This window comes from Trachymyrmex septentrionalis, unplaced genomic scaffold, assembly GCF_001594115.1.
Source record: "Trachymyrmex septentrionalis isolate Tsep2-gDNA-1 unplaced genomic scaffold, Tsep1.0 scaffold191, whole genome shotgun sequence".
Lineage (NCBI taxonomy): Eukaryota > Metazoa > Arthropoda > Insecta > Hymenoptera > Formicidae > Trachymyrmex > Trachymyrmex septentrionalis.
Window position 1 is genome coordinate 293,640 of NW_017305083.1, and position 13,355 is coordinate 306,994.

The following is a 13,355-nucleotide window of genomic DNA, read 5'->3' on the forward strand; positions in this document are numbered from 1 at the left end:
TATAATGTGTGGTTAATCTTCTTTATATATACTTTATAGAAAAAAATATTACATTAGGAATAACAAATTATACAGTCAGAAATTTGGTTTTCTTTCCACAACTCTGTCGGTTAAATTAAGGTCGTAAACTCTGTAAGCCGTAAAAAATTGATCGATCACAGTTAAATATTAGGAAAATAATCATTTTCCTATTGGAAATCATTTTCTGATTGGCCAATTTCTTATGATTTACTTATTATAGAATCAGTCTGAGGCTTGAGATAGTTACAACAGCACAAAAATAGTTACAACTGAGTCGTGAAACGTGAATCGTAGTCGTAGGTCAACACACAATCTTTGACGTAACTATATACGACGTATCGGCATGCATATAGTTACGCCAAAATATTGACCTACTATGTCACGTTTCACGACTCAGTTATGATTATCTTTGTACTGATCTTAAGTTATTTTATCTAAGTTTTAACAGTCGTAAGAGATTGACCGATCATGGTTGATTATTCTTTTTACATTCGATTTTAATTCGACTTTGATTCGATTTGATTAGTCAATTTATTACGATTAAAGACTTAAAAAGCTTATAGGCTTTTTACAATAAGCCATTAGCTAAGCTTTAAGTCTTAAGTCGTAAGAAATTGATCAATTACAATCGAATGTGATAAGAATAATCGACTATGAGACTATGAGAAAGTTTACTCTCTAGATTTTTGGAGTAAAATCTCACTCCAAAAGACTGAAAATGGAGTCAGTCTTGAGAAAAAAGAGTAAATATTTTCATTCTTGAACAAGAGTGGCAGATTTTCACTCTTTAAGGAGTGAGATTTCATTCTTTTGAAGTAAGATTTTATTCTTTTGAAATGAAAGTCACTCTAAGAAATGAAGTCTTATTCCAAAAAAAAGGAGTGAGATTTTATTCGGAGTGAATCTCACTCCAAAAGAGTGAAATATTAAAAAAAAAAAGTGAAAATCTGCCACTCTTATTCAAGAGTGAAAGTTTTCACTCTTTTTTCAAGACTAACTCAATTTTCACTCCAAAAGATTTAGAGAGTAATGGCTATTATCATAGAAAGTCCATTAGATAATAGCTTATTGTAGAATGTCTATTAACGACAATATCGACGTTACATCATTACGTCGTCATAAGTTTCGTACATGGGATACTCTCTAAAGCTTGTAGAGTGAATGTCACTCTGAAAAGTGAGTCCCACTTTAAAAGATTGAAAATTGAGCTACTCTTTTTTAAGATTGACACAATTTTCACTCTTTAGAGTGAGATTCCATTTCGAAGAATTTAGAGAGTCAAAAAGGTGCGCGACAATATAACGACACCTTAAGACATTGCCTCAAGAATTAATTGATAATCGAAGTTCGGTCCACAAGTTGGCTTGTTACCAAAAGTTACCAAAACGGATGGAATACACAGAGCGAAGAAGCAAGAATCACCCCCTTCAAAGAGATGAAACTTCCAACTCCACTTTATCGCTTCTCGCTATCGTACTTCTCCCTGTAGTTGAGGTAGCACAGTTGGAGATAACGCGTAACGATCGCTCACCATCGTTCTTTATCCATCCGTTGGCGCGGGCCATCGATATCTCGGCCGTGTGTGCCCAATCTCGAAACCGTGTTACGCGGGCCGACGAGCGGCCGCGTCCTTAATATCGCCACCCCCATTCCACCTGCGTTCGCCAAGCGGCGAATGGTGCCAGGTGCAACGGCTAGCCGACAGCAGAGCGACATTAAACGCCGTCGGCTGCCGCATTGCCGATGTCGTGCCGGCCGTAACCGCGGCACGCGGGGTACGTGCCCTTTCTCCCTCGTTCTAGGCCTCTTCGTCTCTCTTCCTCCCTCTTCTTCCGTGCACCCTCGATGGTACAGGCTACCGACTTTCTGAACCTTAAAGGGGTGGACGACTTATCGACCTGATGCCAGTCAGGCCTACCACCCTTAATCCCGTGTACTTCAATCACATTCCGACAAGCATTTGGAAATTCAACTTGGCTATCTCTTCGTTATCCTCCCTTGTCTCGAATAAATCCCACATTGTTGTTCGACTGGGAGATCACAGCCTTTGAGATAGATAGCACTATGTAAACATGTCGTGACGAGAACGATTCCTGAGCGATTTTCGAAGCATCAAGAGATTTCATCGAAAGATATTTGAAAGTTTACTCCTCATGCAGGGAGGAGGGAAAAATCGGTTTTTCGTGACCAAAAATCCGAGAGAGCTTACCAAGTCTCGTTTCAATCATCCGGAATATATAATCGAAAGGATGATTGGAAATCAAAATTTTACTATGAGTTTATTGTAATTAAAAAATAAGTATCTAAAGATCAGACTAGAAGATACGCCTCGTTGAAGCTTCATCAAATATCGCGTAACAATCTCTATTCCTCAAGATTGTCTTTCTCACCGCATTTCCCGCCATCGCCGCGTAGCAACGTACAAGGTACAACCCAATTGAAACAAACCGCTGCAGTGATGACGACGACGATGACAGCAAGAAACTGATAGGATCGCGATCACACGAAATTGGAACGTCGCGTTCGCGTGGCTTGCCGTGTCGAGTTCCCTTTCCTGATGGTACATCAATAGGAATAATACGGGGAAGTGCGCGATGCGGCGAAAGATACGTGCAGGTAGACCGGGGAGTTTAACGACCTTACAACCCCCGCAAGTAGCGGGATCGATGGTCTCGGAACTCCGGGGGCGAACTCTCATCCGTGGCTCGGAGCGCGCGGCCCGGTTGTTTCCACCGTGGGCCGTGCTCTACTTTCCAATCATCACGTTTCGCCATCGCGCCGTTGTTTCTCCTCTGTGGGTCCTGCTTTTCACGTCGTGTCACGGCATTGCACGACCCGACACCCCGACGGGTGTCCCGATCCGTTTCACGGATACGTACCATGATACACGATCGACATGTCTTATGCATTTGCCAGATAATTTCACGACTGAAAAACCCGATCTGATTCGGGTACCAGTATTAGTACTCTCTAAATTTTTTGGAGTAGAATCCCACTCTAAAGAGTGAAGTTTCACTCTAAAAGTTTTAAAGAGTACTTAAAAGCAAAAATCTTGAATGAGCAATTTTTAATTTAAAAGCACAATGATATCGATATAAAATCGATTCATTGCTACATATATGTATCTCATTCTTTCAAGATTGGGTCAATTTTAGCTTTTTATAAAACGAGATAGCGCTTCAAAAAATTTAGAGAGCATTAAAGATATTTGTTAAATAAAATTTTCAAATACAGAAATAATTTTTTCATATTTCAGCACTTTCTTAAATATCGTAGTAAATTACTACTAATTTAATAAATAAAAAAATATATCTCACACTTATATAAAAACATTTTGTGTGTTTATTTCATTCTTGCGTTATATCATTACAGGAATATATTGTTGCGTAAACGTATCAATTTATGCAGATTACTTATCGGTAAAAATCCTTAAATGGTATATAACATAGGAATGAAACGTGCTACAAGAGCGCAGATATGTAAACATTTTTTCATCGATCAGATCAAAATAAACCTTATGTACATTTAATTACAAAATATCAATATATAATATATAAAACCGTTAATATTTTAATTTCATGTCTTATTCAACAAAAAATTTTCTTTAAATAGATAACTTTTCGTATTTTACAATATGACTTTAATAACATTAGGCATCGAAAACCCTGTACCACATAATTTAGCAATTTTTTAAAATAAAATTATATTAATTTTTATCTTCATTATGCTTTTTTGACAAGCGCTCATTGCAATGCGATCTGCATACATATGCAAACTGTTGGCGTAAGCATCATATATGTATATTACAAGGTCTAAATATACTTTTGCATAAATTCATGTAATACAATGTTCATTAAAATTATATGTATCTCTATCAAAGTATCCACGATCTATCATTTGACAACTCTTGATTTAATCAAGCATTATCTGCGAGTAAAAATTACATATATTATGCGGCAGTAATATTTAACGTGCATGAAAAAGGAACGTATATTATACTTTTTCTTGGCCAATTCATTAAATCCATTCAATGACGTAATCAGTTTTCTCTATAAAATTCCAAAAAAGTATCGAATTGTATAGCGTTGCCGTTACCTAAATATTTTAATACAATCTTTTTCCGAGTTGGCGTAATTTTTCCATAAAGTAAAGTTCTATGTCTTTTTTTAGATTCAGGATATTAGAAGCTAATTTTAAGCTTCAGCTATCACTAATTTGAGTCAAGTATTTAAATGGATTAACGATTTTGATTCGCTATAGTGTTTCTCTGGTTGCTACTTCTAAGCTAATAACGCATTAAAAAATTATTCCCATTTAAACAGTATCTTAGACACTATTTTTAATAGTATCTTTGATACTCTAAATCCTAAAATAGTGGGTAATGTTATATATGTAAATTTCCATTATCAGTATTGAGTTTTACCGATTATTATCAGAGCTGCTAAAAAGAATCGCGATAACAATCTCTATCACATCTATCACATTATGCATAATTACCTTGTAGTTCACGTCTCTACATATCGAGATCAAATATCAGATCGTTCTTAAATTCCAAGTGAACTGCATCTTTCGTAGTTTTAATCGAAATGTCGGCTTGAACATCTTCGGTGGGTTTTTCCTCGAAGCTAGAATTACGCTTATGTAAAGAATGTTTGTTATCAGCATTCGACTTCACGATTTCAATATTGGCAGTTCTTTGTTGTTGCGAATCTCGTTTATCTCGTGCAAGTATGGGTTTTACATTCTCGGAAGTTTCCTCATTCGGAGACCGCTTATAATCTACTTTATATTTGTCACGCTCTTCGGTTTCAGAATTTTCACTTTCGCTTAGTCGTCGATCATGCGCGCGTTTCTTATTACGCAGTTTACGTTGGTTCTTCTTTCGCTGTCCAAGAATACTCGAATTAGATCTAAAGAAAAGAAAATAATAAATTATGCCAACGAGTTCATTAATATATCACTTCATAAAAGAAAAAACTATATTTATATTTTTTTTTCTCTTAAGATTTCATCATTTTCGATTAGCTTGATCAGTCGATTAATGTCTATTTCTACTAATGTAGTTTAATTTTAATCTCAGTTTAACTAGCTCTTTATTTTTATTTAGTTTTAAAAATCAGAAAAAGATGAAGATTGAATCGAAATTAAAACTAGTTTCAACTATAATTGATCATTTCTGTTTAACAAATGTGATTGATCAGTTTCAATGGAATAATCGGCCGATTAAGTTAATAGGAAACGGTGAAACCTTTGAAAAGCTAATTGATCCCTTGTTACAGTACCTAAATAACTGCCGTGAAACAACATCATTAAATCGTACAGTCTTTTTCAAACTGGAACAATCTGATTCAGAATTGATATCATGTATGGAATCGTAATGATCATCATAATGATAATCTGTGCATGATGCAGGTAGACTGTTTTCGTCGGCACTCGATTCGGACATGGAACGTGAAAAATCGCGGGCGCGACGTGACTTTAATATTCCTTTCGAATGTCTCACACTGCTATTGCTGCTATTGCTTGCCAATTCATCTCCACTGCTTTCTGAAACTGATCTGACTTTCTCAATGTGCTTTTTCTCTTGTCGTCGTTTCACAACTCTTGCATTTTCCTCATACTCCTCTTCGTCATCGGAATCCTGCTGATTTGGATGAATATTTATGACAATACCATCATCTTGCGACTGTACGGAGATTTGCCTTTCTACCTGAGATTCAGCTTTTGGAGAGGACTGTAAAAATATTTTTCTTGTTATAGACAATGTATAACATTCTACATTTTAAAGTGTGCAATATATTTATAATATTTTTACCATTAATTCTTTAAATTTGCTCGTAAATGACGCTGCTGTAGGAAGATCTTTTCCTTCCATGAATTCTGTATCCACTCCAACAAAATATTGTGTTACATTCTCAATATTCTTCACCGTGATGTTAAAAACAACGTTATTGTCCCATGGTTCAATTGTAAGAGTTTCTGGTTCAATATAGCCATTTCCTATCTTAAGACACAATGAATAATGTTGTGGAAAAAATCCAGCACCCATAGATGTTAGTAAGATATGTATTCCTACATTATTATCTAAAATTTTGTGATGAATTGCATCCGGATTTACGTTTTTTACATTTATAATAATAGCTAATTGATTATTGTAAATATTACAAGTATAAGCAGGCAGGTTGTACTTAAAACTAGGATTCATAAATACATCAGTGATTTCTGTCTCATTACTAGTCCGTAAGGCAGTGTCTTCACACTTATCTGTTACTTCACTTTCTTTATCAAACTTTATATTTTCGCACTCTTTCACTAATTCTATTTTGTTACTAGACAAATTTTTTTCATCATCCTTGGGCATTATTGTTGCAGCACTGTTTTGATCACTGTCAACTCCACTATCTGCTCTATCAGTATCACCTACTGGTATCAATGACCGAATGACTGGTAAAGTTACAATTAATTTTTTGTACTTTGGATCAAATTTAGCATTTCCACTATCTCCGTCTACGGGATATGGTAATGGAAGATCCAGCAAATATTTTGCAGGCTTTTCACTTTTCAGGGTAAGAGATTGTTCATGTACATCGAGCGTTGCGTCATTAGCGCTTTTCAACAAGGGCAAATTTATGGTAATCACCAATTTTTTAGGAATTGCGGCAAACATCTTTGCGTCTCGGCTTAAAACAAAATCTTCCATTTCCACATCGGATTGATGTTTTATGGAAAATTTAGGCGTAACATATTTTTCATCTACAGACTTCTGTTGCTTATCCTTATAATGAGTGGTGGCTGGCGGGGCACGTTTCGGCTTTTCTTCCGTCTGGTTTAATTGGCTCTCCCGACTTTCGTCGTAACTCGACATTATCTTCTGGTAGATTTCTGGTTCTATATCCAGTGATTCTGTCGGTGGTGTTTCCGAAGGTTTTCTGATCACTGTAGGATGAGTCATCCCTTTGAAGTTAATCTTAGGAAATTTCAGATTCTTTCTGTCCAATTTCACCTAGCAAGACATAGAGAACACATATTAGAAACGGATATTACAAAAATAAAATTAAGTGTGTCCTTTTCAACTGATTCTTTTTGCATGGTTCATATTTCTACTCCTCTTTAGAGAAAAATAAAGGCAACACAATTAGTTCAGTTAATGTTCATTTCTATCAACGTGAACTACAATCTCAGTTTAATTTACTTTAATCTTACTCTTTATCTTTTTCTAGTTCTAAAAATTAGAAAGATAAAGAGTAAGTTGAAGTAGGATTGAAGTTAATCTACTTTGATAGAAATGAGCATTGAAAGAAAAGATTGGAGCATAACCTAATAATTGTAAATATTAGGCCACTCACACTATACTGGATCGGCACACAGAAGGCTGCTTTATAAAGTATCTAAATGCAGTAGCATAATAATATAATTAACTTTGACAATGAAATAATGTACATTCTGCTAAATAATAACAATATCATTATTAAGTATTTCATCATTTCAAATAATATAGTTTATATGTGTTTACATTTAATTTCTAATTTCACGTATGAGAAGCTTTCAGTGCGCACTAATCTAGTGTAATGCAAAAAAATGACTGAATTTTGTTATTAGAGATATGAACCTTAAAATTATTTTCCACGCCATCCATAGCCGTGTTATTGACGATCTCGCGGAACCGCGCGTTCTTGGATGCCAAGTAGATGGTGTCCGGATGGAAGACCACGTCATACACCACACACCGCACATTCTTCTTGTCAAGGTCATAGCGGGGTGGTACCAGCGTATACGGAATAGACCACTGTAAGCCACGGTGGCCCTGTTCGTAGGAAGGCTGACTGGTGGGACGCGCGACAACGTCGTTCTTACTGATGTTCAAAAAGCACTTCCTGTCGCCGTTCACGCTGGTCTTAATGACGTAACCGGGCTCGGGGTTAACGAACGTCACGTCTACGCCCCGCTCCTTCTCGAGCTGGGTGATCTCTTTCTCGTAGAGTTTCCTGTTATCCGGGTCGGTCACGTCCTCCGCGTACTCGATTAACAGCTTGCGGAACTCCTCCTTCTTCAGACAGTCGGTTATGTTTTTCAATTCCTCTCGCGACACATTGAAATCCTCCCAATCTTTCCTGCGGTGCTCGTATACGTCCATCTTACGTCGCGCGTGTTTACAAATAGACCCGTCGGTAGAAAGATTGCGAAGAGCGCACCAACACGTGGATCGCGGCGCCACCGCACCGGCCGGTCTCTGCACCGGCTTGCCCGATGCGCCCGTTCGATCATTTTCAAGTTTCATTCAAACACGCGATTACGTTCTGTCGTTCTATCGGCGAGAAATTCTTTCTCGCTTCCCAGACAGACAAATCTGTCGAAAACAGATTTTGCAAGGTGTCTGCTATCGACGAATTTCGGCATAATGCAAAATGCGGAAATATAATGAGGCCTGTTAACGGAATATGATTGATAGATTGACAGAAATTGAATCCGAATCCATCATTTCGCAATCATAAATGGTATCTTTCATTTAAACCCTTTGCAAATTCTCTGACAGATTCTGTTTGATAATTTCTACTCTCGATCACCGGATCACGTTGACTTAATTGCCGGTAAAATATTGATGCTAATATCTACGGTGATAAATCTGCCAATATACTTATTTGTTAACGTCTTACTTACAGGATTGCTTATCAGATCCTTCGATATATGACCAATTTAATCGATAAAATAATTCAATTATTTAAAATACAAAATGTTTAATTGTAATTTATCTAACTAATTTTCCTAATTAAATCTTTCTTTTAATATAGTAATAAAGAAAAATAATTACCTATATACATCCTCTCTCTATTCATATTAAACATAAAATATAATAGTAGGCACCTACTGTTTATTCTCTAAATTCTTTGGAGTAAAATTTCACTTTAAAGAGTGTAAAAATATGCCAGTTTTGAAAGAAAAAGATTCAATTTTCAAATTTTAAAATGAATTTTTTAACTTTTAAAATGAATTTTATTTTTCAGAATAAGATTTGCTTTAAAGGTTTTAAAGAGTAATAAAATTAATGATATCGATTAAATTTCGATTAATTCAATTAGTAATTAAATTTTATTAATCAATACTACTCTTGTGCTATTTCATCAATATAAATAATTAATTCTTTGCCGTTTAATATATTGAAAGAAATAATGTAAAGTAATATAATATAATTCGAAATTTTATATAATATAAACAATTTTGCCGATTAAATTAATCGCTGATTAATATTAAATTTAATTACACACGTGCGCACTGGCGCACATTAAAACCGTCGTGCATGGATTAATGTAAAAATGCATGTTTAATATAGACATAGAAACGAATTAAATGGCGAAATCATCAATATACTTTATTGTGCCATTAAGTAAAATATGTATTTTATAATTCAAAATATCTTTATATTTAGATTAAATCAGCGTACAACGGCTTTAATATCTACAGTGTACACCCAGTAAATGAGAATGGATTAAAATGGATTGAAATTTTTCTCTATCCTAATCCGCGCGTATTTTAAATAGCGAATACTTTTTTTTTTAGATTTAATTGGATTCAATTGAATTCAATTAGATTCAATTGGATGCAATTGGATTGAAAAACTGCATTTTCCATTCAAAATTTTGAATTAAACAGTATTCAACAGTATTAAACAATGCACAGAAAAAGCTAATATTATTTTTAGATTGAAAGGCATAGAAATTATGCTCCATGCAAATTCCTATAAATGAATAAAAATGCATTCAGAATTGAAAAAGCATTTCCGGAAAATCTGAATCCATTTCAATTCATTTCAACCCATTCTCGTTTGCTGGGCACTATTGCGTCCAACTGAACTCGCTGTAAGTTCCGGGTTCGGTTGAAGTTGCTCTTAGAGATTAGTCATACAGAGTGATATGCAAACGCGACCGTTGCAGTATACATTGGAAAGTGAAATGTTGCGTTTCACCCGATCAACCAATCGGTGGGGGTCGTAGGCTGTGGCGAAGATGTAGGGATCACGTAGTTTACAGTGCCTGACCCACTAACATTCTCCTCAGTTACTCGGTGACGGCCTCGATAATCCATAGAATATCTCTCGGTAAAAGAACGTGCGAAATTACATCAGTATTATACACATATTTGACAATTTAATAATAAAAAAAGATGCGTCGAAACCGCGGTCTCCTGTTATCGCTTTCGACGTGTCTGACGATAATCTTCGTCGTTCTAAACACGCGGTCATCCACAGAATTACTCGGGTCGATTACCACCGAGAAACGTAGCGCGTTGAGGAAACAGGAAGTGTCACGTGCCGATGATCGATGGACTGTCACTCGTAGTCAGGTGAAGACTAATACATCATGCTTATTATACCTAAATAAAACTCCGTGTCAATTATAACTAAATAGGTATATCAATCTAGCGTCGACTGTGGAAAACTTTGCGTTTCCCAGAATATCTCTCGCTTGAATCTTGACTCGAGTTTAATTGTATATTCTCCAAGTGTGTATATCAAATTGAAGCACGTGCTGTGGAACGTATCATCGTTTAAGTCTGTATTTAATTAGTGAGCGGCAAATGTGCAGTCTCGAAGTAATGCACCGAGATGACTGCCTATGCTTGCGCAATGGAGAATGCATTCCTCAAGCATGAGATGTGCACGATGCAAAAGCACGCCGTCGTGTTTCATGCTATTACAAAATTGTATAGTAATCACACTGGACATATTCAGCGACGTGCAATTAATTCCGCGCGATTAACGCCTCTGTTTTTTTTTCATCAAAAAATGGGGTTTTGACCCGGGAAATAGTTTCCTGGAGTGACTTTTACATCCCAGCAGCGAGAAAATGAAGTTTCACAGAATTTTCTTTACTGGCGAAAAAAAAAATCCACATTTTATTTAATTTCTTTCTACTCTTTTTAAAGAAAATATTGAACAAATTTACGTAATGATCTTAAATACTATAAATTATAATAAAACAATCAATAATACGTAATTGATAATTATACTTTTAATTGAGGTGTAAAAAAACACCCCAGATGAGTTTATGCGAAGAAATCAGGTAATTATATTCTTGGATTAAAAATGTAAGATGTTAAGTTCCAAGTAGCACAGCAGTGCTTGTAAAGCGCTAAAAAAGCGATTATATGCGCTTTCTTAGCGCTTTGTAAGCTACTTGGGGTGCATCCATTTATCGAAACGTGACTATAACGTTAATATTTACGATTGTTATAACTGTCGAGCAGACGCACCGATACGTTACTCCGTCCCTCGCCGAATTGGGAGACTTGCCATACAAGCACAAGCACATTCTCATGTTGACACGCATACCCGGTGCGGGTGGAGAGTTGATGGTGCTGATCCTGCAGCGATTACAAGGATACAATACTTTCAAACATATACGTCTGCCACCGGGCGACAACGGGCTCTTGTCGAGTTCACAGCAGGTTCGAGAACAAAATTCTCCCTGACTGTTATTCAAGACTCGATGAATTGTTTTCGCAAATAATTTAATTTTTATTTATAATATTTCACAAAAGAAGTTTTTCAGAAGTCGTAACTTAATTTATATCGCAAACCATAAGAAACTTTTGATTTAATAGGAGTTGTTGATAGAAGAGATTACGAGTATCATCAGACAAGAAGCTATTCCCTTAACTTTCGATGGGGATGTAAGGTTCCTAAATTTCTCGGAATTTGGACGGCAGGGACCTACCTTTATATCTTTAGTGAGAGATCCCTTGGATCTACGAATTTGGCAAAAGTATATTTTTCTACCTATTATTATGGGGTGAAGAAGGGAGAAAAAGGGGTAGAGGAAAGAAAATATTAGGAAGACAACGAGGTTCTATATTAAAATAATCATATTTTCTCATGATTCAGGTATAAAAAAGGAGAGAAAGGGATGCATTATTATGGAATTATACCTTATTTTTGTGGACAGGATCCGCGTTGTATGTAAGTATTTTTATTGATCTAATTTTCTTTACGTCATCCGAACGATCACCTGAAGAGTGAATTTGACATCCTAATTAAGAGTAATCATTATTAATTATGTATATATGTACATTGTATATTAATTCTACAATTCATATTATTAATATATTATATTATATTCGAACTATAATTTATTAATATTTGAGATTATTGTGATAGATTTACTCACAAAATATTTTATAAAAAAACGTAAAAGAAATTTAAAAAAATAGGTATGGATTCTCAATCTGTAAATAAAATTATTGTAAGCTTTATTTTTTTATTATTAGGGTGCAAAAATCATCCCAGGTAATTATTCTCGAATAAATTCAAATAAATCTCATTGCGTATAATTTCATGTAACACTTTATTGCATATCGAGTAGGCATTTCTGTTACTTTAGCGCACACCGAATAAGAATATTTTTATAAAAAAAATATGAAGTAGCTGTTATTGATTTTTATACTATGTGTTTTCCCTAGGGAACAAAATAAAACGTGGGCAATGGAGCGTGCTAAAGCAAATGTTATTCGATGGTATCCTGTCGTTGGTATATTAGATTACATGGAGGAGTCACTAAACGCGTTTGCAGGTGAATTTCCCTATTTTTTTAAGGGTGCTATCCGTGTCTATGATCATTTCCGTAAGTACTCGTATAAATATTTATCGATCCATATATCTATATATTTTAATCTTATCGATTGAGCGTTTCGTCATTCTTTATACCCGTGTCTTACATGTTTCTGTTTATATACAGGAGAAAAGCATCCGGCCATTTCTTCGGCAAATTCAAGGCTACGAATCAAAGACGCAGCCTTGAGAAAAGTGCTTGCACAAGAGGTAGAATTTTATCAATGGCTGAAATCTCGACTTCTCAATAAAACATTCAACAATGGATGAAAATAGTATCCGATGAAGATAGATAAATTACCTGCAATTAAATAAATCTTGAATAACAATCGTGATAAATTTTCCGCGTTAAAAGGAAACTAAAATGGAAAAAAATTAAAAAAGTCTCTTATGAATTATTATACCAAAGAAACAAATGTGAACTTTTCGTGCCATCTAGAGGTTGATTCTGTAACCACATAAACCATCCTACGTAGAGGATAAAATCGTTGGCGACTAAGTTTTACGTATGCGATTTTTATCGATTGTAGCGCATCTTGTCAGAATAATTAATTATTAATATTACTATATATATAACTAGCAATAGAGCGTATTCGCAAATGACGAAGCCGCTACAATCCTTTCACGTCAATGTAGTTTAATATTTGTAGAATAAATACAGAAAAAAGTACAAAGAAATGCTTTACGTACACGTCGACCCTTTTCTTTTCATTCTCTTTTCCTTTCTCTGTCA

At 35.3% G+C, this 13,355-nt stretch overlaps 2 protein-coding genes across 3 annotated transcripts in view; one reads left to right on the plus strand and one right to left on the minus strand.

Moving 5' to 3' along the window:
* The window catches only part of LOC108747089 (uronyl 2-sulfotransferase-like), a 20,412-nt gene extending 7,062 nt beyond the window's left edge, over nucleotides 1-13,350 (plus strand). The window contains exons 3-7 of the mRNA XM_018484344.1: nucleotides 10,265-10,359; nucleotides 11,263-11,463; nucleotides 11,620-11,780; nucleotides 11,900-11,974; nucleotides 12,475-13,350. Coding sequence (XP_018339846.1) covers nucleotides 10,265-10,359; nucleotides 11,263-11,463; nucleotides 11,620-11,780; nucleotides 11,900-11,974; nucleotides 12,475-12,697 — 755 coding nt within the window. The 3' untranslated portion in view covers nucleotides 12,698-13,350. The remainder of the gene's footprint in view (nucleotides 1-10,264; nucleotides 10,360-11,262; nucleotides 11,464-11,619; nucleotides 11,781-11,899; nucleotides 11,975-12,474) is intronic.
* LOC108747103 (protein kintoun) lies at nucleotides 3,691-8,302 on the minus strand. 2 transcript variants are annotated; one of them, XM_018484365.1, is made up of 5 exons: nucleotides 7,631-8,302; nucleotides 6,495-7,024; nucleotides 5,837-6,419; nucleotides 5,304-5,755; nucleotides 3,691-4,931 (listed from the first exon to the last, which is right to left on the minus strand). In XM_018484365.1, exons 1-5 carry the CDS (start codon nucleotides 8,297-8,299, stop codon nucleotides 4,535-4,537), a joined length of 2,631 nt encoding a protein of 876 aa, XP_018339867.1. In that variant the 5' UTR covers nucleotides 8,300-8,302; the 3' UTR covers nucleotides 3,691-4,534. The 2 variants fall into 2 exon arrangements, with proteins under 2 accessions (XP_018339867.1, XP_018339866.1); XM_018484364.1 differs by having other exon boundaries at nucleotides 5,837-7,024.
* Nucleotides 13,351-13,355: the final 5 nt, after the last annotated feature.

What these genes read in the sequence shown, in the direction of transcription:
- LOC108747103 (XM_018484364.1), bottom strand. Translation starts at nt 8,299, where the DNA reads ATGAAACTTGAAAATGATCGAACGGGCGCATCGGGCAAGCCGGTGCAG. An exon ending in GCAAATTTAAAGAATTAATG is followed by an intron (nt 5,756 to 5,836) that starts GTAAAAATATTA and finishes ATATTTTTACAG; the next exon opens with TCCTCTCCAAAAGCTGAATC. An exon ending in GTTTCACGGCAGTTATTTAG is followed by an intron (nt 4,932 to 5,303) that starts GTACTGTAACAA and finishes TCTTTTCTTTAG; the next exon opens with ATCTAATTCGAGTATTCTTG.